The sequence below is a fragment of the Penicillium argentinense genome (assembly GCF_028826775.1).
Source record: "Penicillium argentinense strain IBT 30761 chromosome Unknown utg000002l_segment0_segment0, whole genome shotgun sequence".
NCBI classification, from domain to species: Eukaryota; Fungi; Ascomycota; class Eurotiomycetes; order Eurotiales; family Aspergillaceae; genus Penicillium; species Penicillium argentinense.
The window spans coordinates 152,684-178,658 of NW_026622661.1; the positions used below are offsets into that span (position 1 = coordinate 152,684).

Consider the following 25,975-nt stretch of genomic DNA (forward strand, 5'->3'; position numbering starts at 1 on the left):
AACAACAGCCCTTCTATTTTTGCACCGGGTGAACCAGACATGCGCAACTTTGGGACTCAAATACATCTGGTTAATGGCGCTGCCCATGACTCGCACAGAGGACAAAACAATGGAGCCTTTTGATGCAGGGAAAGCATCCCAGAAAACACTGCATCCCCGTTTAGGCATGTGCGTGTCGAGCACCCACTGTCTTTGTTGGGAGGACGTCATGATCCCTGTCGGGGGCAGTTGATAGTGCATTTAGCTGGTCGGATGCCCGCGGGGCGATGCGATCGGAGGATCCAGCTGCACATTGCGATGGCAAATGGTTGGTTCGGAAACCGTGGAAGCATTGAGAATTGTAGCTGAGGGGGTCCGAGGGCACTGGTAGTCGTTTACGAGTACGAGTCAGGTGAATCGAGCGCGCCGAGTTGATTCAAGTCTTTTCCCACGACATCCCATGGTGCCAGTCTAAACGCTTGATGTGATTAGTGGCCGCCCACTAAGGCTTTTTGAATTAATATGTACACACAACAATGCAAAAATGCAAAAAGTTACACACAACGTGCAGTTTTAAGAAAAATCCAATACGCAGCCATCGTTTGCCGAAATTTACTCGGTGATGCCGGTCTCCTTCTTGCCGTTCTATGGATTGGTTAGTGGGGTGAATTAAATACCAAGAAACAATTAGAAGACTCACAATAGTACGGCTGAACTTAATTCCGGCGCTGTTGCCGCTCACCGAGTCGTACGGGACCGGGCTAGTGGTGTAGTTGTAGGTCGGCTTGCGGCCGTGGTAGGTCTTCTTGACAATGTCCAGGATACCGTGACCAGCAGAGCAACGGCCGGTGGTAGCCGGAACGGGCCAGTAGTCCTCATACACGGAGTATTCACCGTCGGAAAGGGGACCGGGGTAGGTCTCGTTCAGGTACAGGTTGCTGGTGTCGACGTCCCAGTTGACGTAACCAGTCTTCTCAGCGACCAGCCGGAGGATGTTGGCGCCGCAGTCCCAGCGACCCAGGGAGGGAAGACCCCAGTTGGCGGACAGAGAGGCAATGATGGAGTAGTGGGTGTAGAAGGTGTCGTCGGTGGTGCCCTTCAGGTGCTCAGGAATGGCACCGCCCAGCAGGATGCTGTAGACACGGTTGGGGATTTCGTAGGTGTCAGTCTCGTCAAAGGTGACCAGGACGAGGGTGTTATTAGTAAAGTACTCGTTTTCGAGCAGGGGAGGCAGGAAACGACCCAGGAAGTCGCCGGCAACGGTGATGTTGCTGTCGTGGGCATCATTGGTCATGTTGGGGGTGATGAACATGTGCTGGGGCAGGCTGTGGTGCTTCAGATCCTCGTAAAATGTGGTGAAGTTCTTGATCTGGCGCGGACGCACAGCGTCGTTGGTGACAGAGTCAAACAGGACCAGTGGGTTGTGCTTGCGCACATACTCGTCGGCGCCGGACAGAGGGTAGCGGAAGCCCTGGAAGCCGGCATATGGCATATCCTCCTGGTACTCGCCCCACGAAATCCTCTTGGTGTCAAACAGATCGGCAATGGTGGAGACATTGGCCGGGATCCGGTGGAAATCATCGTTGTCCATGCCGAAGGTGTCACCAGCGGCCGAGGCGCAGTAGTTGGGCTCCGACGGGTGAGTGACAGCATGGTAGTTGGTGAGCAGAATGCCCTCCTTGGCCAGCTTGGCGAAGTTTTCATCACCAGCGGTGGTATCGAAGTCCTGGATGGTTGCAGTTAAGGTCAGTACATACTCCAAGCCTATCATAGGGTGCTCCAGTTATATCGCGTGTTTTCTATGCAAGGCAATTGGAGCTGATACGCACAGTGTTTTCGATCCAGATGTTGGCGAAACGGTTAAAAGCCAGACCCTTGACATTGGACACGGGCGAAAAAGGCAGGGCAGAGGCACGAGCAGCCTGGACCTCCGCTTCAGTCGGATTCTCGACGGTGGTCGTCTTGGCCGCAGCCAGGGCGGCAAGGCCCAGGGAAAGCAAGGTCTGCTTGGAGAACATGGCTGCAACTCTTCGAAGGAAATGCACCGCAGAGAATTGTCAACAAGGCTGATACGTGAAAGAAGAAATGCAGGAGACGATCGGGCGCTGCACGCGATCTTATACCTCGTGCAAGGGGCGGCCCGGACCAGTCACTGGGCAGGTATTTGCATCGCGCTATTCTCGAGCCATCTGGACTGGCTCCCCTCGCTTCCACGGGGCGCTACCCAGACGGGGTCACATAGCCATCACGTTCAATTGCGGACGAGGGTGACTGGCGGACAACAAGATCGCATCCGCACTGGGAATCGCGGGCGGGGTGTTGGTGGAGACGCCGGCGCTCCTCCGGGGCCACAACACGCTGTTATTGGCGACAGGGAGTGGGGCGGGTGCCAGGCACGTTGTGTGCATGCTGCGTGTCACTGGCTGATCGCCAGGAGACAATATACTCTGGCTGCTCGGTTGCATCGCGAAATAAGGCGACCGAAGCTTTTACCAAGGCGGCACCCACGTGGCCTACGTCTCAGCTGTTCAGCAGCACGACGTTTGTGAGTACGGATTGAAATGACCTGATGCTATCTGCCGAGACGTCGAGTTTCTCAAACCGTCGAAAAACTCTAAACAGAAAATCATACTGAATGCGTACGGAATACTACCCTGCTAGAAGTAGCATCGGTACCTAAGGTGTTTACGGTAGGTACAGCACCCGTCGCGTACTTGGCGTATGTACCCCGCAAGTAGGTGTTCGCGCTGGATCTCGTGGAAGAATCTATATCATTGTCACATATACTATTCGGCTCATGTTTGAATGATAATCTACTTGAGATACGTGAGATCCGTGAGATCAACGAGATGTGATGGATAATTTAAAGTATTGAGGGTGGAACGCCAAGTCCGGAGCGGGGTGCTGACACATTCGTCAGATATATATCTAACATGCGGGAGGGCAGCATGACCACATCATGACCTGAGCTCACGAGTTCAAGGCGGCATAATCAGAACATTTGTACACTAGGATGTTAAAATGCCTCCATGATATACATTAAGGTAATCCGCCCAGGGGAACATGATGTTCCCGATGACGGTGCTCACATGAACTATTTACTCATCTGCAAACTGACCAAGTCTATCATTGCAAACATTTATCAAGCATGTTAGAAATAATAATACAGAACAATGCAGATCCTTTGCTCATGATTCTTGCCTCAATAACTATTACATATTTATCACGGGTCAAATGAAACACGGAAGAAGCGAAGTGAAATCGTCACCATCAATCGAGAGCGGGAATCGATCTCCGTCGACGTCGGGTCAGATCAGGCCAACACGGCAAACAAATAGGAAAATAATGTCAACAGAAGCGAAAACGGCGGGGTTATCAAAAAGCCGTAGGCCAAAATATCCGAGGCAAAGGGAAAACAACAAAAGGAAACTAGAATCACAAGATGCAACTTTTTTTTTTTTGGAATGGAAAAAAGTGATTGTTTACTCGGGCTTCTTGCCGACCATGAGGTACATGGGGGTGAACAGATTCTTCTGAGCACCCTCAACCAGGCAGTCGGCCGCCAGAGCCAGGCTGTCGGCGGTCTTTTGGGAGCCCTTGGGGAACAGACCGACCTTCTCGAAGGTACCGACGAAGCGGTGGGCCAGGCCACGGCCCCACCAGGTCATGCGGGCAATGGTGAAGAAGTCCCAGACAGAGCCCATGTGCTTGAACGAACCGGCCAGCGGGTAGTACCAAGGGGTGGGGTCGGGGCGAGCGGCCAGATCCTCGTGGTGGAGGAGCTCGAAACCGGCATCCTGGATGGCCTTGATACCTTCAGAGATAGTGACCATGTTGGAGATACCATCACCCTGTTCAATACCGAGACGGATGCGGCGGTGCTCGGCGTTGTTGTTGTCGTACTCGTCAGTCATCAGCCACTCGTAAACACCGAAGGTACCACCGGGCTTCAGGACACGGAAGATTTCGCTGTACACACCAACCAGCTCGGGGGCGTGGACGGTGGCCTCAATGGCGTAGACAGCGTCGAAGGAGTTGTCGGGGAACTTCATCTGCATGAAGTCACCCTTGACGAAGTCCATCTTGTCGGACAGACCCTGCTTCTCGGCGTAGTGGGTGGCGCGGTCGATCTGGTAGTCGTTGTTGTTCAGACCGGTGACGTGGGCGCCGCTGAACTTGACCATCTCACGGGCGGGACCACCGACACCGCAACCAACATCCAAAACCTTCATGCCCTCCTTGAGACCGGTCTGCATGGCCAGGTAGTGCTCGTGGCGGGCGATGGCCTGGTGGAAGGGCTCCCCGTAGGCGAAACGGCAGAAGTGGAATGAGGAGCCCCAGCCATACTCGTAGAAGTCGGTAGCCAGGTTGTAGTAGCTGTAGCCTATGTCAGTATACGGCAATGGGATTGCGTGTTCGCGCGTGGGAGAAGGCAACATACTGTCGGGTCAGAGTAGCGTATTCGTTGCGGCGAGCCTGTACAAAATACATGATTAGCGCGGGAGGTTCCTGGAGTCCGGGTAGATGCAGTTGATTCAACATACCTCACGGATCTCATCAGTCTCGTCGGCGTGATCCTTGTTATCCCAGTGCTTGAAGTATTCGTCGACGGCGGCCTTCTGGGCAGCGGCGTCCTTGCCACGCATGGCAGTCAGACCACCACGGGCCTTAGCGGACTTGCCGTGCAGAGCCTGGTTGAAGGCAGCATCGCGCGAGACATCCTCGCGTTCCAGAGCAGTGGGAGCCATTGCGAAAAGGAGGAAAAGTGGTGGGAGATAAAAAGGGGTGGAGAAGACGGGGAAAAGTCGCGACGGACGTGGAAGGGGGGAGAGGCAATTAAAGGGGGAATAAGAGAAACAGAACAGCACGGTCTGCAATTGACGGGCTGGACAGAAACGAATTGAAGTCAAGCGGACTTTGGAGAGAGGAGAAGGATGGGAAAGGAGGATAAATAGTAACCAGTCCAAAGGCACTTTTTGGCAATGCGAAAACTTAGGCCAATCATGAACCCCTGAGGGGCTAGCGCGGTCTAGGCTGAGCGGCGGGACTGGCACTTCCGGGCAGTGGCTGAACCGGAGGAGGGCCCATCCGGCCACAGCGCGCGGTGACCTGATAGCAGCTGCACACTACCCTGAGACGATACTGGAAAGTGGTAGCCTTGCGGGGTAGCGGATACGATCAGGCGTAGGCGACCGGATCAACAGATACCCATTACAACCCCCACCTCGAGCGCCTCAGACGGTAACTGTCTGCCCAAAAAGGAGGGCAAGAGCACGTGAAAGTCGTAGTTGACGAATCACGTGTGCACCAGCCACACTCGCCACAGCTTGTGAATGAGTCAGCACAGACTTGACTTTGATCTGAAAGTTGACCGGCCGATTTCAAGCTGCCCACAGCTTCAAGAGACGCCTCGTCAGCTGCTGCACCATGCCGCCCCAGATCAAAAAGGACCTCAACCGCTCCGGCTGGGAGTCGACCGACTTTCCCTCCGTCTGCGAAAACTGCCTGCCCGACAACCCCTACGTGCAGATGCTGAAGGAGGATTATGGCGCCGAATGCAAGATCGTAAGTCCACTCGCTCACCCCATTAGATATGACGGTCTTCGTCCTAACAAATGTCCAAGTGTACGCGTCCTTTCACGATCTTCCGCTGGAAAGCCGACCGCACGTCTCGCCAGAAGCGCACCATCATCTGCCTCACGTGCGCCCGTCTCAAGAACTGCTGCCAGCACTGCATGCTTGATCTGTCCTTCGGTCTGCCTACCGTTGTCCGTGATGCCGCACTCAAGATGATTGCCCCCGGCCCCGAGAGTTCGATCAACCGCGAATACTACGCCCAGAACAACGAGAAGGAGATTGAGGAAGGCCGTGGCGCCATCGAGGAATACGAAAAGACCGACGAGAAGGCGCGCGAACTGTTGCGCCGTCTTGCCAACAGTCAGCCTTATCACCGCAAGCAACGCATTGAAGGCACCTCTGGTGATGCCGACGACAATGCCGGGGAGGGATCCAGCGCGGCCGAGCCGGTAGGACACAGCCGATACGGCAACGGACCAGGTCCGATCCGCACTAGCGACAGTCGCGCGCGCGCTGGGCGTGGAGGACGGGGTGGTGCGCGGGGTGGTCGTCCATTCCCCGGCACGGCACAGCTCCCGCCATCTGCGCAGGACATTAAACCCCCGGCAGACCAAAACATCACGTCGCTGTTCGTGACAGGTGTAGAAGATGACCTGCCAGAGCACGCCTTGCGCACCTTTTTCACAGAGTTTGGCCAGCTTCGCTCGTTGGTCTGCTCCCACCGTTCACACTGCGCCTTTATCAACTACGTCAATCGTGCCGACGCCGAGGCCGCCGCCGAGAAGTGCCAGGGCAAGGCGATCATCCGGGGCTGCCCGCTTCGGGTGCGCTGGGGTAAGCCCAAGTCTCTTGACAATATGGATCGGGAGGAACGAGTCCGGAATGCCCGCGAGGGACGACAGGCTGTTGGCCCCGCTTCGAAGCGTGCCGCTGGCAAGAAGGCTGTGACTGCGCCGGGCGCGCCGACCCAAGAGGCCGAAGCCCCGAGTTACGCTGTGGCACCTCCACCGGGCTCGGGCGACGTCCAGTACGCCAGTATGCGAGGCGACTAAGGAGAAAGCATTTTACGATATTCTGGAACATTGATTTCTTTTCTGAGTGTTTGATGGCCATGGATTGGCGGTTGCATATGGATTTGTACAATAGCGGGCGTTGCTGGATTTCTTTATGCAGATTCGAATTCAAGAATACCCCCGGAGACGCTAGAAATCAAAAGAGTTGGGTATATTATGATACACAGTCACGGCGTAGAAGCCGGTCCTCTTTAAGTATGCCGTGCCGACCCTTGCCGGGGTCGGGTAGAAAGCAAGTCGGCTAAATCATTGTAGCAAGCTCTCATCCCACTCGGATCATGACGAGCAGGCTTTGTGGATCTTCACGTTCTTGTTGCCGATTTTGATTGAATCATTGTCGCCGCGCTCGATGTCGTCGTGGATTCGAAGTTCTGTAGTTTGGTCAGCCTCCGTCCTCCCGTTCGTTTTAAAACCACCACAAGATAAATTTGGATACCAGTCCAGAATTTTTGCGAAAGGAATATATTCACGTACCCCACTTGGCAGCCTCGTCGCCGTCCTCTCGTGCACCCTGCACAAGGTTGTGGCGGAGGATATTGGCAACCTCAATGGCGTGGTTGATTTGCATGCCGGTGTCAATGCCTACGCGGCGGTTCTGGTCAAAGTTGCGGCGGGCTTCCTGACGAGCAGCGAGCATCACTCGAGTATCATCTGCGAGAGCCACAGAGGTTAGTATGGAACATCCGGGACGGCAGGTGATACGAGAGTTCTCAAGGAGGCAAAACTGGACGAACCTCGGAAGGCAATACGGGTGGCCCGGAGGATCTGGCGGTATGCTTTCAGCGCAGGGAGACTGGGAGAGGCCATCTAGACGGTTGAAAGGTCTCGTAAGGTTGATCGAAAGTGTTCCGAGTGGATTGTTTTCAGGAGTCTGGAGGGGTGACGCTGAATCGGGCCTGGCAGCGAGTTTTTGACCGAGCGAATCGTGAATATGCGTTCCTGGGAAAGGGTAGGGCGCTCAGATAGAACAGTAAAATATGAATGCGAAATCGGGGACGGCGAGAAGAGTACGTAGAATGGTAGTGAATCTTGTCAATCAAGTTGGAGTGATAGGCGGGCGGTCGGGGCAGAAAAAAAAAAGATCGAAAAACTTTCCCACTTTGTTGTGACCTTCACCTTCAACCCCCACACATCTCCCCCTCAACACAATGGCTCCCGTCCAGGTTGTCAACGTTTCCCTCCCCTCCCTGCCCCAGGGATGGGCTGCCGACAAGGACTTCAAGGCCGTCGGTGGTCTTTCTGCTGCTACTCAGCGTAACGTCGAGCCCGTGGGCCCGCACTTCCTGGCCCACGCCCGCCGTGTAAGTCCCCATCACCACCAGAGACAATACAATGAAGACCGATTACTAACAACCTCACAGAAGCGCCAGAACCGTACTTTCTCTGAGGATGAGCGCATCCAGGCCGAGCAGAATGTCAAGAAGACCGAAGATGAGGAGGACATGGATATCTCCGAGCCCGAGGACCCAATGATGCTCTCCCGCGAGGCCAAGGACTGGAAGGGCCAGGATCACTACGCCGTTCTGGGCCTGAGCAAGCACCGCTGGCGGGCCACCCCCGAGCAGATCCGCAAGGCCCACCGCAAGAAGGTTCTGCGTCACCACCCCGACAAGAAGGCCGCTATGGGCAAGAGCGATGAGAACGACAGCTTTTTCAAGTGTATCCAGAAGGCCACTGAGCTGCTTCTGGATCCCACCCGCCGCCGCCAGTTCGATTCCGTCGACGAAGGCGCCGAGATCGACCCTCCCTCCAAGAAGGCCGCCCAGAAGGACTACTTCAAGGCCTGGGGCCCCGTTTTCGAGGCCGAGGGCCGCTTCTCTAATAAGCAGCCCGTGCCCCAGCTGGGTAACGATGATAGCACCCAGGAGGAGGTCGAGACGTTCTACAACTTCTGGTACAACTTCGACAGCTGGCGTTCATTCGAGTACCTGGATGAGGATATTCCCGACGACGGTGAGGGTCGTGACCAGAAGCGTCACACTGAGAAGAAGAACGCCAACGCCCGTCGCAAGCGCAAGCAGGAGGACAACGTCCGCCTTCGTGAGATGCTAGACGAACTGATGGCCGGTGATGAGCGTATCAAGAAGTTCCGTCAGCAGGCCCGCGCTGGCAAGGACGCCAAGCGTAAGGCCAAGGAGGACGAGGCCCGCCGCCTGCTCGAGGAGAAGGAGCGTGCCCGCCGTGAGGAGGAGGAGCGCAAGCAGGCCGCCGAGGAGGCCGCTAAGGCCGAGCGCGAGAAGAACAAGAAGGCCAAGGAGGCCGCTAAGAACGCCGCCAAGAAGAACAAGCGTGTTCTCAAGGGCTCCGTCAAGGACGTCAACTACTTCGCTGAAGGCGAGGCCTCCGCCGCTCAAGTCGACTCTGTTCTCGGTGATGTCGAGCTCATTATGGGCAAGATCGATGTTGACGAGCTGGCTGCTTTGGCTGAGAAGCTGACTCTTGCGGGCAAGGACGGCGCTGCCGTCAAGTCTGCCTGGTCCTCCGAGGGCCAGCGTCTGGTCGGTGCTGGCAAGGTCAAGGAGGGCGAGCTGAAGGCCTTCGCTTAGATGATTTAAAAAGGGCCGGGTGCCGGGTTGATGATTTTTTATGCCACATAGAGAAGACAAATGCATCATGTCACTGCTGATACAGCATTGAACTTTTTTTCTGAAGTAAGGTATTTCCGTAATGGGCTCACATTGCTTGGGGGCTACTCCTGCATCGGGTTTGTATATTGCGTTTGACGAGCTGAGCATCACATTTCTACCCAAGGCAGTAAACCGACAACTTATTTTCACCGACCGCTATATTTTTCATTTCCCATACTCGTTCCCGGCTTGAGACTTACATACTACTGCCCGCTAGAACACACGATGATCAAGACTACCAAGAAAGAGTGCCAGAATGGGCAATTGCTTCAGTTTCCCAAGACAGTCAGCCGCGTGAAAACCTGCAGACCACAACCCCTGAACATCGAGCCGACACCACCATCAACGAACACGCCGAGCCTATCAAATATGGCACCTGGTAGAAGCATGCGTAGTCCAGACTGCTATATGATTGGATGGATCGCAGCCCTGCCGATCGAACGTGCCGCTGCCATGGCGATGCGAGGCAGTACTTGATGGAGCACATGGAGTTGGTGCAGATAAACCAGTGTCTTCTGAAAGAAATCATAAACTTCTCCCTCAACCAGGCGGATTCGTATAGAATTTGGTCTCCATGTCACATTATCCATGAACATAACGAAACGATGAATATGAGAGAAACCTTCCTGACCAGACACTCACTGTTTCACCCATGCAAGTTCTCACGCATATAGCGAATCTTTTGCTAGAGACCCTGGACGGGAATAGTATCAAAATCTAGACAAATGGCCTTGACACAGTCTATCAACATTGCTGTAATAAACGGACACGTCGAAATTATACAGCTCTTGGTACAATATGGAGCAGATATCGATACGGTCACAGATATGGATTTCCCGTCTCAAAGAGGTTCCCCACCTTGCAGGTGCGGCTTTGAACGACGGAAAGGAAACAGTGCGGTTTTTGCTCCAGAAAGGCGCCACTATCGACATTGGCGACCCTTCCGAATTTACCATCGTTTCGATTCACGGCAGGATTGGAATGGCGAAACTGCTGTTAGAGAACGGTGCCAACATCAATCAATTGAGCCAGAGCCGGGGTACTGCTCTGCACGCGACAGCAAAAAATATGGATCTGGAAGTTTTACATTTCTTAGTGGACAATGGAGCTAATAGCATCGCAATAGACGCGAAGGGCAAAACTGCTCTCAATTATAGCGTGGTCCGCTTACAACCGGGAGCTGCCCGTTTTCTATTAGATCATGGGGCTGACCCTTATGTAGGGGGTTTGGGAAGACAAATTTGTCCTCCATATGGCTTGCTTTGATGGCGAGGAGGAGGTCGTTCAGACCTTGTTGGAGAACAGTGCAAATATCAACACACCTCGGCATGTATACAAGTATATCGGCCCTACGTTGACATATTCGGTCACGCCTATATACGTTGCTTCATCCCTCGGTCATCAAGAAGTCATCGATGCTCTGTTGGAACTCTGCATGCGTGCGGAGCTATTTGCAGGCAGGCTTGAGTGTGATGGGTGAGGGCTGGCGTAAGTTGCGATGAGCATGACACGAAAAGCGATAAAAAGAACAAAGACGCCGCGAGTGAAGCAATTAGTCACCCAGCTCAATGAGCATCCAGTGTAACGCTGTTGATCTGATCTCCCAGTAAAAAGGAATTAAGTTTACTGGTGATTGCCGGGAGCATTCAATAATGGAATAGTTGATGGTGCTGCGGAGGGGGCGGTTGCTCGGGAGATGCCCAAAGTAACACATGCATCTGCACCGCACCTCCAACCACCTGCCACATCATCGCGGGGTCGAAAGCTGGCGTATCTCGCAGGCGTTGGCCTCCCAACCCCGTCTACCCACCATCAACAGCCGAGCAGTGTCAACAGTGCCGAGTGGTTCGGGAAACCGAGCGGAGGCTGGGACCCACCACGACGAGTAAATATTCATATTCATATGTACTGCATGGTGTACTGCATGGCTGATTATATATTCGAAAGAGTACAAAGCACATCGAAAAGTGTCGACTGTGTACCTCAATAAATACGGACCAAAAGCGACCGGAGAAGTTTTCCCCATCTTCTATTCTAGAAGGCTCAGACGCTACGACCGTTGCGGTTAAAGACTGGTGGACCAGCAAAGCAGAACCAGAGGCACGAAGTGATCGTCGGTCGCAAAGTTTTCAACCGGCGATCGCAGCCGCAGCGGAGCTCGCGAACAAGGACCAGGCAGGTTTACATCTGAGGTCGGAGAATGGCGCGAGACGTGCAGCCGGTGGTGTCTGTTGGCCCTCCGCGGAGTATACGTACACCTCACGAGTCTTGGTATACAGTAGATCGGAATGTGCCACCCCAGGATAAGGAATTCCACATGGGTGGTCGCCTAGCAGGCGATCCCTCGAGCGTAAATATTGCGAATAATTTGAGCATCTGGAATTGTTCCAGCTGGTCAGGCGAACAGGTGCGGAAAATGCAGGTACTGAGCCACGGTGGCGACGATGAAAATAGAAGCACCGGACAAACAGTGCATACAGGTACGCCCTGGACGGGGATTCGGGGTCCTCGCCTGACAGAGATGGCTGTACTCAATCTCTCTCACACACGAAGCAGTGCCGTCCACTGCCAATCAGCAGCAGCAATCGAGGCTGGTGGCAGCGCGCAGAGGGCGACTTACGCGGCCTCGCGGCGTCCGAGTCTCACCGGGCCCACCTCATTTCCTCCTGCGACGAGGATCGGCATGAGGTCATTGGGTCGGCGGGCTCCGACTGGGAATTTCCCAGGATGTGCGCATCCAGTGCGTAAATGTATGGACTCGGGGCGCGATAGGAGGAAGAATGTAATCTTCCGGTTTGGCGTGTCGTCTAGGGTCAAGTCGACTCGAGGTTGCGCGTCCGCCAAGGCGAAGTATACGTCGCAGGATCAGCGACACTCACCCCAACAGCACCAGCACCGGTGGCGGGGGCGCAGGGAACAGGGGGATTGGCGAGCCAAGGTTATTAAACTGGAGACCCATCCACTTTATTTCTTATCTTAAAGACCAAGACCAGACCCTGAATCTGCACCTGCCAGACTCTGACCTACGGCTCTGCATTGCCTTCGAAATACTCTCAGGCCAGGCACAGTATGATCCTCTTGTCTTTCCAGTCTTCACGCGCAATACTAACCATGCGACTCCAGAACACTCGTTCTACTACACCACCCTACTCGTACCCAGCACTCGACACTCGCTAGACACTCGCTACCATGCTCTTCTCATTCACCCTGCTGGCCCTCCTGGCCAACATGACCACCGCCTTTCCCTTCATGAAGCGCGACATCCAGTGGTCCTTCGATCTCTACCCCAGCAGCCAGTGCGACAGCGACGGTGACCTCCACTCCGGTGCAGGCAGTACCGGCTGCCGCGCCGACCTGAACTCGATGGCCGCGGCCTACCGTCTGAACGCCATCGCGCCCGGCTGCCAAGTGGAATTCTTTGATAATACCATGTGCGAGCAAAGCGGGACCTCGGACGTGGTGTTCGACCTGTCAACAGGCGCCGAGTCCTGCCAGGTGCCCTCGTTGGCGCGGCGATACGGCTCGTACCAGGTGACATGCAACGAGGGCCATGAGCTGAAAATGTGAAGATCCGACGATCTGCATGGCCCGCCTGCCAACGGGAGAGAAAAAAAGATTCGCCGGCTGGACCGTGAACTTTTGGCGTTGATTGTGTTTCATAGATAAGACTGATTGCTCCTGTCTGCTTGCATCCGATAGATAATGATACCCTCGATTTGAATACGGAGCCATCCCCGCGCAGAACAGTAGACCGGAGCCGTGGAAGGCTTGCAGGGGCAACCTGGGGTTATGCTGCAGTCCGCGTTTCGCCATGTTTCAGCAGGAGATGCGATTCGTCAGTGGCGATGGCCATCCCTTGGCCCCGTCCGATTGACAGGGCACATTGAGGAGTTGCTCCGTTTAGCAGGGATTGCCAGCGAGGGTCGCAGGCGTGTCGAGAGTGTCGAAGGAAGGAGAGAAGGCGGAAGGGCGATGGAGTTTCCCGATCGAGGCGGACTCTTGGCGATCAGCCCTGCTCTTCTTCCCTTTCATCTCTTTCACTTTTGCGGATTCCGTCGGGTCACCACTTCTTCCATCGAAAGTTCAGCGGAACCGATTCCATCCTGGCTGCCTCTGCTGACTCTTTTCTTCGCTGGACCCTGCTGTTGCACCCATGGACGCCTCGGAGTTATCCAGCATCGCCGTTTTGGGCGCCAACATCCGAAAACGGCGACTCGCGCAACCTCGATATTCTCCGCGTATAAATTTAAAATGACACGGACACCCCGCCGATCCCATGGTGAAACAAAATGGACAAGCACGCGATAGACGAACCTGTGCCCGTGGGCTTCTTCGACCCCGCGCTGAGCGCCGTCCGCCGGCGCGTCTTCATCCAGTGGAGTCGCACTGTCTTTATTCTATGCGTCTTCGTGCTGGCCGTGCTCTCGCTCTTCTGGGGCTCGCAGTACAGCACCGAGGCCAACTATCGGGCGCTCTCCGTCTGGGTGGTCGACTTTGATGGCACCGTCGATCCCTATCGGATTGACGATCCCATTGTTGGCCCCGTCGTGACCAATGTCACCTCCAGCTTCATCAATTCGCCGGCGCTGCATCTAGGCTACGAGATCAAATCCCCCGCCGAGTTTGACAATGACCCCTGGGCCGTGCGCCAGGCTGTCTATGACGAACATGCCTACGCGGCCGTCATCGTCAATGCCAACGCCACCAGTCTGCTACGCGCCGCCCTGACCGACCGCAACTACACCTATGACCCCACCGGAGTCATCCAGTCGGTGATCATCTCCGCGCGCGATGAAAAGACCTACTACGCCTACGTCTTGCCTGATCTGGCGATCCTGCAAACAGCTGTGCTGATGGAGTTCGGCCCGCGGTGGGCCCGCGAAATCACCTCCACATCGTCAAGCACCAACCTGTCGCAGACCCCTCCCCAGGCCATCAACCCAGCCATCGGCTTCAATGATATCGACCTGCGGCCATTCACCCCGGCCGTTGCCGGACCCTCCATGACGATCGGCCTGATCTACCTCATCATCATCGCCTTCTTCAACTACCCGTTCTTGATGGGGATCCACGCTCATTTCATGAAACCAGACGGCCACCCGCCACTCAAAGTACCACACTGGATCATTTGGCGAATTCTGTCCGCCATCGCGGCGTATTTCTTCCTCTCCCTCTTTTACTCCCTCGTCTCCCTGGCCTTCAACATCCCCTTCAGCAATGATTCCGCTCCGGATACGCTGTCAGCAAATAGCCCGAATGCCTACGGGAAGGGCTCTTTTGTCGTCTTCTGGATGCTCAATTGGGTCGGCATGGCGGCACTGGGCTTTCCATGTGAGAACATGGCCATGATCCTGGGTTTCCCGTGGAGCTCGCTGTTCCTCATCTTCTGGGTCATTACGAATGTGGCCACGGGCTTTTACGTGCTTGACTTGGCGCCGGGCTTCTATGCATGGGGATATGCGTGGCCACTGCATCGGAGTGAGTTTTCCACGACCCCCAAACAACGGACAAAATATACTGACTACTGCAGTTGTCGAGGCAATCCGGACCATCTTGTTCGACACGCACTCGCGCATCGGCCTCGACTTTGCGGTCCTGTTCATCTGGGTCGCCATCTCGCTGGCATTGTACCCGGTGGCCACTTTCATCATGCGGTGGAAGATGAAGCGGGGGCTGGAATAATGCTGCCGCCGAATCTTATGTCAAAGCCAGGAAAAACAATACTGAACACGAGCAGACCACGATTTTACAAGCACGATTGACTAGCATCGAGCGTCAGCGAACATGCTCAAATTGACCATCTAATACAAAATGAACTTCCTACTACTGGCCTACATCCAAGAGGGTATTGTAGAGATAGATATTTATTGAGTAAAGATCGTATCGGTTGAATGACTACCAGACTGAGCTGCTCGTGTTCAATCTCTCAAACCAGTCAGACAGCTCTCCATCTGGCTCAGCTGGCCACGGCGATCCCGCGCGGGATCACTCAGACGGTGAACGCTAGATAGTCTTCATCACCTCATTAAATACGCTTATACAGCACCAATGAGAACTCACATGTGTCCGCTTTGGATGCTACTAGCATCCTCACTGCCGCTCTTCACCCGATTGAAATCCTGGCGGGTTTGTTTGTCCCCTTCGTCAGAGACGGGGCAGGAAATATCTCTAATAAACAATCAGCTTTTCCATGTTGTCTTCGAATACTTGCAGATATCGAAAACTCACGACTCGTGTCCGGCGGACTTAACCTCCGTCTCCCCGGCGCCCTCAGGCACAACAATCTTCGATTGGACGAGCGTCGTGCAGATGTATTCTTATCTGTTGCGGGTGACACTGATATGGACGGGGTCCGATTCCTTTTAATGCTTTTTTGTTGAATACCCGTATACTCCTTCTTTTTTTGTGTTTTCTTATTTTATGAATACCTGGTCTCCGTATGTAGTGTACTCCGTCGAATATAAGTAGTACTCGCTGGCGCCACCACCACCGAGGCGTGGTGATGTTGGCATGACATGTCTATAGACGCGGGTGCGGTTGGTACGGTGACCTATGGATGCGACCCGTCCCTGCCTGCATTGAGATAGGGTCTTTCACCTTTCAAGGAAGAGTTGGTGCCCTAGAGGCCCTGCCGTGTTGTCTATAGCTTGTTCACTTCTATAGATTCAAGTATTCGTTGGAGCTGTCATTCTAAAAAAGGGACTAGGGGATCGACGCCAAGCTTTTGTATAGCCAGCCACGGCCTCTCGTACGCCTCGGTACCTTCAATACGCCGCACAACGTCCAATCTTACCAGGTTCTGTAAGTTTGCTGGTTCTGTCGTGCCTACCTAAACAGGTACACTTTGACTCCTCCACTCGTTCGCGCATGTGCTCGACGACCTCCGCCTGGTTGGCTCCGTCGTTCGTTTCATCGACGCTCTCCCTCCAAAAGGGACTGCCAGGCACACCGTGACCGTTGCTCTCGCCAAGTGAGTACTACTTCGCATCCTCGACTACCTCAACCACCGCTCGGCTCGCTTTCGTCTTCCTTTCTTCAAGTCTCAGCCTCTCATCCTTCACTCCTTCCCCCAGTGTTTACTTGGATCCTGTTTTGAGCTCCACTGCTGACAACCCTCATGGCGAACCTCGAGAGTCTCGAGGAGGCCACTATTCGCCAGGACCTGTGTGCCTCGAGCCCTTCTATTGAGGCGCACGAGCGTCGTCGTCTGGCCTTGGAGAGAATCGACAACGCTCGCTTCGGTTATCACCATGTCCGTGCCGTCATCGTCGCAGGCGTTGGCTTTTTCACGGATTCCTACGATATATTCGCGATTAACCTGTGTTCCAACATGCTGGGTATTGTTTTCTGGGCAGGAGCCAAGCAGAATGCTGGCAAGATTCCTACCAACGCGGACACGGCCATCAAGGTTGCAACCTCTGGTGGCACCGTCATCGGCCAACTCTTCTTTGGATGGCTGGCCGACCGCATTGGCCGCAAGCGCATGTACGGCATCGAACTTATGATCATCATCTTTGCAACCCTGACCCAGGCCCTCACCTCGTCGTCGCCCTCGCTTTCCGTGGTCGGTCTGTTCATCTTCTGGCGTGTTATCATGGGCATCGGCATCGGCGGTGATTACCCGCTCTCCTCGATTATCACTTCTGAGTAAATTTCACCATATCCTCCCCCAGAGTTTCGTCGTTCGAAGCTGACATGACCAGGTTCGCAACTACGAAGTGGCGTGGTGCTATGATGGGCGCCGTCTTTGCCATGCAGGGTATCGGCCAGTTTACCGCCGCCGTTATGGCCCTCATCGTGACTGCAGGCTTCCGCGAGTCCCTCGAGACCGCAAAGGATGTAGGTCACTGCACCGGTGTCTGCCAGCTTGCTGTCGACAAAATGTGGCGAACCATAATCGGCATTGGGGCTGTACCTGCGTGTCTCGCATTGTACTACCGTCTTACCATCCCGGAGACCCCTCGTTATACGTTCTATGTCTCGCGTGATATTGCCAAGGCCGATGAGGACATTGATGCTTATATCCAGGGTCACCGCGGCCGACATCCCGATGAGGTCCAGCGTATCATGATTCGCCGCCACGACAGAGCAGAGTTCACGCCACCCAAAGCTGGCTGGCCTGACTTTGTTAAGCACTATGGCAACTGGGAGAACGGAAAGACCTTGCTCGGCACTGCGGGCTCCTGGTTCTTCCTCGATGTTGGTATGTTTAAACTCCCTCGCCATCGTCACGCATCGCTTCCAGGTATCCCATGCTAACCTATTGTTTTGAAACAGCTTTCTACGGACTCGGCCTGAACAACTCGATCGTACTCAGTGCCATCGGCTGGACTGGAGGTAAGAACGTCTACGAAATTCTCTACCGCAACGCTGTTGGCAACCTGATCCTCATCTGCGCCGGTGCCATTCCTGGCTACTGGGTTACAGTCGCTACGGTCGACACCATCGGGCGCAAGCGCATCCAGCTCGCCGGCTTTATCCTGCTAACAATCATCTTCATCGCCATCGGTTTCGGTTATGACAAGCTCAAACACACGCACAACGGTCTGCTTGCCCTTTACGTGTTAGCACAGTTCTTCTTTAACTTCGGACCCAACGCCACCACCTTCATCGTGCCCGGTGAGTGCTTCCCGACCCGATACCGCTCCACCTCGCATGGCATCAGTGCAGCGGCTGGTAAGATTGGCGCCATCATCGCGCAGTGTGTGTTCGGTCCGCTGGTCCACCGTGGTGCTCCCAAGGGATCCTCCGACTCGCCCTGGCTCAATCACGTCATGCAGATCTTCGCTCTATTCATGTTCTGCGGCATCTTCACTTCGCTCTTGATCCCCGAGACCAAGCGCAAGACGCTGGAGGAGCTTTCCGGAGAGGCCACCCCCAGCCCTATCGTGGCTGCCCAGCACAGCGAGAAGACTAGCACCGACGATGATCGCCAACAGACCGTCACCAACATGGCTGTCCAGGGCCGTTAGATACCCTGATGCAGGTTCTTTCAACAAGGAGAGGATTAGAGAACCCCGAGCGGCAAAATACGTACGCAATCTTTTCCGCTCGGCCTTTTCTCCTTGAACTTCACTATTTTTTCTAGTTCAAATTCTGGGTTCTGGTTCGTGGAACACTCATCTACAAGCCATCATTTAATGCTTCCTTCTGCCATATTATTACCCAGCTATGCTTTTAATGCTACATCTTCAGGCCTATGAGCGACAAAAGGTTACCCTATTCTTAGTACTTGCTAGCTCAAAAAGTTGCTTGTACCACTTATGTCCCAGTCTTCCAATTTGCTTGCATTCTGACTCCTTTTGTAGAAACGATTGCTATGAATGTTCAGGTAGTGGTACTTGGTACCGGATGGGGAGAAGAGGTGAGCGTGCTCTTGAATTCGAACAATAAAGTGAGGCTAAACTGAGAGTATGACAGTCAATTTGAAACTTCCTATTTTAACGCTATGAGAAAGTACTAAATGGTACATTGATAAACAAGTCACACCAGTCTCTTCCTGACGAAGAGGGTGTTGGATATGAGTATACACGAGAAGGCCACTGATAATGCTAAAAGAGGCTATCAAGTCACTTACTACGCCAGTCTATAGTATAAATCCTGATCAAGATATATGATCGAGCGAACCGTCCGCGGATTCTCAGCCATGTCTTCCGAAACTTTTGTGGCTCTCCAATATAACAGTATGAAGGGAACAGACTTCATGAAAATTCCATTTCAGGCGGTAAGGTATTCGTCCGAGCGCCTTGTTCGAGCTCCTTCGGGGATGTTTCTTCGAATTTGATGTCTCTCGTAAATGCAGCCACTCTTCGTGATCGTGATGATCTACTTGGTAAAGCTCTGGGGGATGGACCCACGTGAGTACGAGTGCATACTTCTTCTATATCCCACGCCAGCCTACAATACTCAAATTTTAGGGTCCGTTTTCTTTTCGAAAGATCATGGCACGTACTTTCTTTTTCATATCCCTAAGCACTTCATGATTCCATCACGTAATATAAATGGGCCTGTAGATGAATTGCTTTTTTCTGGAAGGATTTATTTATTGCTTTGCATAATCGAGCCAGGACTCCATAGAGATAATGCAAGTCCGTTGGATCTCACGTGTGTTTTCGATCGTGCAGTGTAATAGTGGGCGGATTTGAAATAGCGCAGGCTGCATCAGAATGCGTGGAACTAGTAGCTGAGAATCCTAGCTTATCCCTTGTCGAGCTCTATCACACTGTATGCTTGTTATACCATCTTCCTTGATGCCGGTTCTCCTTCAGTGCTTTGATATGGGCCCATTAAGGGCTCTTGAGTTTAAAACTTCCTTGCTCTTCATTTTCAAATAAAGCATTTGCCTTTCAAGTATTGAGATTAATCAGCGCATCAGTGAGTTAGTTAACTAGTTAGTTATTCGAAAAGATGGACAGTCATCCATTTCGGTCCGAGAGAAGAATTGTAGTAGTCAGGAGGAAGCTGTTTTCACTATCGACTGTATCTGAATAGCGGAGGAGTGTCGGTCTCTTGGATGCGCCCATCACCTTCTCAGCAGATGTAAAAAGAATGGAGAAAAAGGAAACCTCAAACTCTAGAATGACACAAGTGTTCATGCTTTATGGCGAAGAATTTTCAGGAATATTTCGTGTCGAGCTTGGATCTATGAGATGGTAGTGCAGAAATGCTCAAATGTAACGCGGACCGGCGGATCTCGCTCTCCTCCCGACAGATAGGACAGCTATTCGACCGATACAGCCACGTTCGGATGCATACAGGGTGAAAGAAATGTAGGCAAGATAGGAAATTGACAACTGTACCTACTGGGAGCTCCTCGAGACAAATAGCACAGGGTGCGTTGCCAGACATTTGAAACATCTGCCCATTTACTCTTCGCAGGGGTAGATTTAACATTGCGGATGGAGTAGCAGGAAGCCGACCCACATCAGTAAAATGAACATGCCTCTCAGAGCTTGTCGCATGGCTATAGCCATCATAACCCCTCATTTCAGTGTCATGGATGTTTGCCTGGGCATATCGTCTCGCTAGAAGACGCGGTCTCCGGCGGGGAGTGCGTTCTTCAAATGTGTTTAGATAGCCGGTGATATACCCTGGCATATTTAGTATCGCTTCCTCAAGGGCGTCGCAAGTAACAGGCCTTCTACTAGAATCAGCTGTATTTGACTCGGGCTCGACAGGGTCGTCACTGGCCTGGTTATTGTCTGCGTTCGAGTCGACACGGTTATGTGACATGGCGACTTGCACGACTTCGTCGGTCAAAAGCCTTGGTCAAGGTCGACAATGTCGATAGATGATGTGCAAAAACAGTTCAAGCACGACCTCTTGCACAAGACTTTCCAAGAACCTCCAAAGTACCTGTCTGATTGTCGTCCAGGTACCGCCCGTATTTCCCTCTTCTAACTGACTGATCTGGGACTGGGAGTGCAGGGACGTCGACTCAGAATCGGTCTTATCTGATGCCATAAGATCCTGCGCTTCGAGGAGGACTGTATATTCGGCCTGTCACATGTAGGCTTGGGCACACCAGGATCTCGAATCTTATATACTGTAGCTCTGTGAAGAAAGACGATAATAGAATTCTGAAGGTGCTAGGGCTAAGTTGCTTTAATTGCATCTCTGTGGGCAGGACAAAGGTAGGCATTCGAAGACAATGAAATGGGCGACAATGCGAGAATGATGCCTTTCTCCGAGGAATCATAAGTTGATTGAGCCAGCACAAAGGGACCGTAAAGCGAAACATAAGTTGGAGTTGGCCTTCAGCTAAATGCTCCGTCTGCAACCTTGAGTATAATGTGGTCGCGCGGTGCGTATCATTTTTCTATCGAAGTAACGTCTTGCACGTTCAATCACATGTTACGTACTTGGTGTCCCGATAGCCCTGGCATCGCTGTATCTGACAAGCCGACCGAGGAGCACAACAAACCACATCCGCGAATGCATTGCCTAGCGCAACTGCACGCAAACGCTCCCCAAACGAGACTCGGCACGACGCAGACTGCACTACCGTCTCCTAGTCATACGGTCCGGCACGCAGCATCCCACCGGCAGCCGATCAATCCCCGACAACCAGCCGAGGCAAATCCCGACGCGATCGTGCCAACATTGTCTGACGAACCGGCATCTCAATCCCGAATACCCCCCTTTAGCCACTACCTTAATAATCGCTCATTACCTCTTCTTTACAGCCGGTCGTACTATCCTGAACAGCCCGAATTTGCCGGACACCAGCCAGTGACGCCCTCCGCCCGAAGCCGATTCGCGCGGCGGCGGGAGAGGCGTATTGGCGTGCAGGCTGGGCGACGGGGGGCGAAACAGGCTAAATCGGGGGGTATTCACCCGGGGCGCGGGTGAGAATGCGACAGAGATGGACAGACTGTGGGGAATCGAAGCGGGGAATCGCATTGCAGCATTGCAGGCTCGGCTTTTCCGTCTGTGTCACCGAGGGTTCGTCAAGACGGTGATGCGAGACATTTTTGGTTGATGATAGGCTGAGAATTGTATATATATGCAGTAAGATAACTCCGATGGAATGATCAAACAGGTCTTGCACAGTTTCTCCATCTCCAGAGCGAACGTCACTCCACGCGGGGCCCCGGGACCGCCTCCGTGATGTGGGACCCCCGAGCAATGCGCCAATCAGTTCCATCAAAGCCCCTCTCACGATTCCAGGGCCGAGCGGGCGATGCCGATGACGCGAACGAGGCATTTCTACTGCAAGAGGGGGGAATTGAGGAACATTGCACGATGCTGGCGTTGGCGTTCGGGATAGTATGCAGGAAGCGCTATCTCACCGGTTGCCCGCGTAAACGAAGCACACTTGCAGCTCTTCACGATAAGTATTTCGGATTCTGGAATCCTGCATATCAAACACTGATCGTAGAATCCGAATTTACCCAAAGTTCGCAGCGAGTCACCGGATAAATCCCAGCCCACGCACGGTTAACCTCCACAAGCAACGCCCCCCAGCCCAGCCGCAGCCACGTTCCCACGTCTGCACTGTTCCGACCTGGTCTGGCTCTCTGCCCGGAACACGCGGCGCATCGGCTCGCAGAGTGGATGGGGAAGATTGGTCTGGTGCGGGAGCCCTTTGGCCCCCATGGGGATAAAGAGCCGGGGAAATTACCCAGCGCGAGCCGGCCGATGGAATATAAGGAGCGCTGATCCCAGGCCTGTGAATGAGAGAAGGTCTCCACGCCTTTTGCTGTGACTTTGTCGATTATTTTCTGCTGCATTCATCATGGCACCTCCCATCGCCGGGGAGACGGTCGTCTCGGCCAAGCGAGCTGAGCTCGCTGGCAAAGGTGGCATCATGGGCTTGATCAGTAACAAGAAGACATCTGCGATTGGATTGTTTGCGTCGCTCGGTGGATTGGTGTATGGATATAACCAGGGCATGTTTGCGCAGATCTTGACGATGCACGCGTTCGTCGATGCCACGCAGGGCTATGCCGAGAAGACAGGTATCAAACAGGGTATTCTGACCTCGATTCTCGAGCTGGGTGCGTGGATCGGCACGCTCTTCAACGGATATCTGGCGGATGCGGTCGGTCGTCGGCTGACCGTGTTGATTGCGGTGGTGGTGTTTTGCGTGGGTGTGATTGTGCAGGCCTGTACGCAAAATGCGGACTATGTCTTTGGTGGTCGTTTTGTGACGGGGTTGGGCGTGGGCAGTCTGAGCATGATTGTGCCGCTGTACAATGCAGAATTGGTGAGGACAGACTTGAGAATATCAAGAAGTCACGGGGACGCTAACAATGGCAGGCACCGCCTGAAATCCGCGGCTCCCTCGTCGCCGTCCAACAGCTCGCCATTACCTTTGGGATTATGGTCAGCTTCTGGGTATGCATTATACACCTCGCCAGTTTGTTTCTCTCGATTGTTTTACTTACCTCCTCTAGATCGGCTACGGCACCAACTACATTGGCGGCACCGGCGCCACGCAATCAGATGCCGCCTGGCTTATCCCGGTCTGTATTCAGCTTGCTCCAGCCATCATCCTCGCTGTCGGCATGATGCTCTTCATGCCTCAATCGCCTCGCCATCTGATGAACACCGACCGCGAGGAGGAGTGCTTACAGACTCTGGCGCGCCTCCGCGGCACTTCAACTGACGACATGCTCGTGCGCATCGAGTACCTCGAAATCAAGAGTCTGCATATGTTCGAGAGGGAGGTCTCTGCCGAGAAATACCCCCAGTGGCTGGACGGCTCGTTCTCGAGTCGCTTCCGGATGGGCTTGGCCGACTACGCCTCGCTGGTCACGAACAAGTCGCTGTTCAAGCGGACTGTTGTTGCGGTATGCATCATCGCTCAAAAAATATACGATACTCCCATCTGACTCTTCCAGTGCATGATCATGGTATTCCAACAATGGAACGGCATCAACGCCATCAACTATTACGCGTGGGTCTCTCCAATCAACTACTAGATCTTTTCTTAATTGACATATTACTAGCCCCTTCATCTTTGATAACATGCAGCTTCCCGGCAACACGACCTCCCTGCTAGCCACCGGTGTTGTCGGCATTGTCGAATTTGTCTTCACGATCCCTGCTGTCATGTGGGTCGACCAGATCGGTCGCAAGAAGATCCTGATCGTGGGTGCAGCCGGCATGGCCATCTGCCATTTCATCGTGGCGGGCATCATTGGCGCCTACCAGGGCGAGTTTGCCGAGCATCGCGCCGCCGGATGGACGGCGATTGTGTTTGTGTGGATTTTCGTCATCAATTTTGCCTACTCTTGGGGTACGTTGCACTGCAGAATCCGGTTTAATAACTGTATGGCTGACCCAACCAGGCCCCGTCGCGTGGATCGTGACTTCCGAGGTCTTTCCCCTGAGCATGCGAGCCAAGGGCGTGAGTTTAGGAGGAAGCAGTAACTGGGTGAGTGCCACATCGCCTGCAACCCAGCGTGCGCAAGGCCACTAGACCGCTAGATGAACTAACATCTCCCAGCTCATGAACTTTGCCGTTGCGACCGCCACTTCCCCCTTCATTAGCGCATCGACCGTGGGAACCTTTGTCTTCTTCGGCTGTGTAACCACCATTGCGATCTTCTACGTCATCTGGGGCGTGCCCGAAACCAAAGGTCGCACGCTGGAGGAGATGGACGAGCTGTTCGGCACAACAGGAATAGCGGCTGCAGACGCCGAGCGCAAGCATCGCATCGAGAGCGAAATCGGGCTGCTAGCGCTGGTCAATATGGAAAGCCCGGTGGATGAGAAGCACAAAGGGGGTGACGAGGAGTTTGTAGAAGCCAAGCAGTAAAGGATGCGGTCATCGGTGCAACGCGTTTGCAGGATGCGTTGAATCAGCAAGGAGATGCCAGATACCGGCTAACCTTAGTACTCCCTCGTATCGGATGCCAATATATGCCCTACTGTATGTACTCTACTGTATGTAAAATGTACCCGAGCCTTTTGACTTTGTGACTATACATAAGCCTGGGTATAATAGCGAGGATCGGCTGTCTGTTCGCAGCGATGCCCCGATCGGCGGTTTGGGCCACTGTGATTAGCTAAACCGCTACTAAGGTGTGCGGTTCCCCATGTGGCTTGCAACTATATCCAACATGCAGCGAATGCCTCACATCGCCCCGCACTCGCCAATCGATGGCTCAGCGATCGCCGATGCGGATGTTCTCCATGCAGAATCATTGATTCAACTCGAAGATGAACATTTTCATTGTTCTCTTTTTCAGTGCTGTCACTGGATCAGCCTTAGCGTGCCGTAAATAGGCCAAGTGGAGCTGGGCTCCACCGCTGGTTGGGCTGCGTCTGACACGTTCCTCGTCATGTCTCACCTTTCCGTGGGCTCGTTTGCCTTATATTGCAGTCTTTTCTCTTTTTCAGCTCGCTCACTCCCTCTCCACTGCCTCTTTCAGCTACCCGCCAGTTTCCCTTTCCCGTCTCCAACCACACCAGCTACTCTACACTCTACATCTACACTTCCAGTCAAATCTCACCATGTCGACCACCACTACCACCGCCGCTGCTGCCAGCTCCTCCTGCGCCGTCTCTTGGCAGATTCCCACCGACGATGTCGCCTGCGCCGGCATCATCAGCGGCAACATGACCGATGCCTTCGACTCGTGCTGCAAGGGCGACAAGCCCGTCAAGTACAATGACGACTGCAACATCTACTGCCTCGCCCAGGACCAGAGCCGCGAGAAACTCCGCAGCTGCCTGACCTCCAAGAGCGGCGACTACACCAACGTCTTCTGCACCGGCAACAATGACACCGCGACGGCCACCTCCAAGCCGACCAACACCAAGGACAGTAGCTCGACCGGTACTTCAACCAGCACCTCCACTGGTACCTCGACCTCCTCCGGCGCGGCCATCGTCAGCCAGCCCATCTCCAAGACCGGCCTCGGTCTGGTCGCCATGCTGTTCTGCTCCGCTCTCGCCGGCGTCGTCGCCTAAGCGATTACTCCACAGCGCATACTGTGATGATGACAGCCGCAAGACCGCAGGGACGGACACACGGTGATTGATGAATGGGAAAAGAACACGGATTTGGACTACGGACATACTTTGGATTCCGCTATTGGGGGGCCTTTGATTCTCTGTACCACTAGCATTAGCCTCGCACACATTTTAATGAACCCTTGACTTACTTTACTTTGTACATGGTACAATCTCGCATTCCAATGCCTCCAGAATTTCCCATCGCGCCCTCGCCTTCTCCGAGCTTGTGGTCCACCAGAGCTCGAAGCGCGA

At 53.8% G+C, this 25,975-nt stretch overlaps 12 protein-coding genes across 12 annotated transcripts; 9 read left to right on the plus strand and 3 right to left on the minus strand.

Moving 5' to 3' along the window:
• Nucleotides 1-591: 591 nt before the first annotated feature.
• N7532_000954 (putative acid phosphatase) lies at nucleotides 592-1,997 on the minus strand (the record flags this gene model as incomplete). Its single annotated transcript, XM_056613448.1, has 3 exons — nucleotides 592-624; nucleotides 680-1,705; nucleotides 1,809-1,997. The coding sequence occupies 3 exons, from the start codon at nucleotides 1,995-1,997 to the stop codon at nucleotides 592-594; spliced, it is 1,248 nt and encodes a 415-aa protein (XP_056478489.1).
• A 1,464-nt stretch (nucleotides 1,998-3,461) lies between these two features.
• On the minus strand, nucleotides 3,462-4,727 carry erg6 (sterol 24-C-methyltransferase; the record flags this gene model as incomplete). The annotated part of the gene is made up of 3 exons (XM_056613449.1): nucleotides 3,462-4,356; nucleotides 4,421-4,455; nucleotides 4,524-4,727. 3 exons carry the CDS (start codon nucleotides 4,725-4,727, stop codon nucleotides 3,462-3,464), a joined length of 1,134 nt encoding a protein of 377 aa, XP_056478490.1.
• Nucleotides 4,728-5,406: 679 nt separating this feature from the next.
• On the plus strand, nucleotides 5,407-6,608 carry slt11 (Pre-mRNA-splicing factor ECM2; the record flags this gene model as incomplete). The annotated part of the gene is made up of 2 exons (XM_056613450.1): nucleotides 5,407-5,544; nucleotides 5,604-6,608. 2 exons carry the CDS (start codon nucleotides 5,407-5,409, stop codon nucleotides 6,606-6,608), a joined length of 1,143 nt encoding a protein of 380 aa, XP_056478491.1.
• A 297-nt stretch (nucleotides 6,609-6,905) lies between these two features.
• N7532_000957 (LYR motif-containing protein) lies at nucleotides 6,906-7,436 on the minus strand (the record flags this gene model as incomplete). The annotated part of the gene is made up of 3 exons (XM_056613451.1): nucleotides 6,906-7,000; nucleotides 7,104-7,280; nucleotides 7,364-7,436. The coding sequence occupies 3 exons, from the start codon at nucleotides 7,434-7,436 to the stop codon at nucleotides 6,906-6,908; spliced, it is 345 nt and encodes a 114-aa protein (XP_056478492.1).
• Nucleotides 7,437-7,777: 341 nt separating this feature from the next.
• On the plus strand, nucleotides 7,778-9,175 carry N7532_000958 (putative ribosome associated DnaJ chaperone Zuotin; the record flags this gene model as incomplete). The annotated part of the gene is made up of 2 exons (XM_056613452.1): nucleotides 7,778-7,930; nucleotides 7,991-9,175. 2 exons carry the CDS (start codon nucleotides 7,778-7,780, stop codon nucleotides 9,173-9,175), a joined length of 1,338 nt encoding a protein of 445 aa, XP_056478493.1.
• An 879-nt stretch (nucleotides 9,176-10,054) lies between these two features.
• N7532_000959 (ankyrin repeat domain-containing protein) lies at nucleotides 10,055-10,736 on the plus strand (the record flags this gene model as incomplete). The annotated part of the gene is made up of 2 exons (XM_056613453.1): nucleotides 10,055-10,417; nucleotides 10,479-10,736. The coding sequence occupies 2 exons, from the start codon at nucleotides 10,055-10,057 to the stop codon at nucleotides 10,734-10,736; spliced, it is 621 nt and encodes a 206-aa protein (XP_056478494.1).
• A 1,709-nt stretch (nucleotides 10,737-12,445) lies between these two features.
• On the plus strand, nucleotides 12,446-12,823 carry N7532_000960 (uncharacterized protein; the record flags this gene model as incomplete). Its single annotated transcript, XM_056613454.1, has 1 exon — nucleotides 12,446-12,823. The coding sequence occupies one exon, from the start codon at nucleotides 12,446-12,448 to the stop codon at nucleotides 12,821-12,823; it is 378 nt and encodes a 125-aa protein (XP_056478495.1).
• Nucleotides 12,824-13,545: 722 nt separating this feature from the next.
• On the plus strand, nucleotides 13,546-14,938 carry N7532_000961 (SNG1 family protein; the record flags this gene model as incomplete). The annotated part of the gene is made up of 2 exons (XM_056613455.1): nucleotides 13,546-14,734; nucleotides 14,787-14,938. 2 exons carry the CDS (start codon nucleotides 13,546-13,548, stop codon nucleotides 14,936-14,938), a joined length of 1,341 nt encoding a protein of 446 aa, XP_056478496.1.
• A 1,435-nt stretch (nucleotides 14,939-16,373) lies between these two features.
• Nucleotides 16,374-18,228, plus strand: phoD (phosphate:H+ symporter; the record flags this gene model as incomplete). Its single annotated transcript, XM_056613456.1, has 3 exons — nucleotides 16,374-16,903; nucleotides 16,960-17,459; nucleotides 17,534-18,228. 3 exons carry the CDS (start codon nucleotides 16,374-16,376, stop codon nucleotides 18,226-18,228), a joined length of 1,725 nt encoding a protein of 574 aa, XP_056478497.1.
• A 2,878-nt stretch (nucleotides 18,229-21,106) lies between these two features.
• On the plus strand, nucleotides 21,107-21,607 carry N7532_000963 (uncharacterized protein; the record flags this gene model as incomplete). The annotated part of the gene is made up of 1 exon (XM_056613457.1): nucleotides 21,107-21,607. One exon carries the CDS (start codon nucleotides 21,107-21,109, stop codon nucleotides 21,605-21,607), a length of 501 nt encoding a protein of 166 aa, XP_056478498.1.
• Nucleotides 21,608-22,493: 886 nt separating this feature from the next.
• N7532_000964 (uncharacterized protein) lies at nucleotides 22,494-24,521 on the plus strand (the record flags this gene model as incomplete). The annotated part of the gene is made up of 7 exons (XM_056613458.1): nucleotides 22,494-22,964; nucleotides 23,018-23,095; nucleotides 23,155-23,550; nucleotides 23,602-23,657; nucleotides 23,710-23,999; nucleotides 24,052-24,137; nucleotides 24,210-24,521. The coding sequence occupies 7 exons, from the start codon at nucleotides 22,494-22,496 to the stop codon at nucleotides 24,519-24,521; spliced, it is 1,689 nt and encodes a 562-aa protein (XP_056478499.1).
• Nucleotides 24,522-25,219: 698 nt separating this feature from the next.
• Nucleotides 25,220-25,678, plus strand: N7532_000965 (uncharacterized protein; the record flags this gene model as incomplete). Its single annotated transcript, XM_056613459.1, has 1 exon — nucleotides 25,220-25,678. One exon carries the CDS (start codon nucleotides 25,220-25,222, stop codon nucleotides 25,676-25,678), a length of 459 nt encoding a protein of 152 aa, XP_056478500.1.
• Between the last annotated feature and the right edge of the window lie 297 nt (nucleotides 25,679-25,975).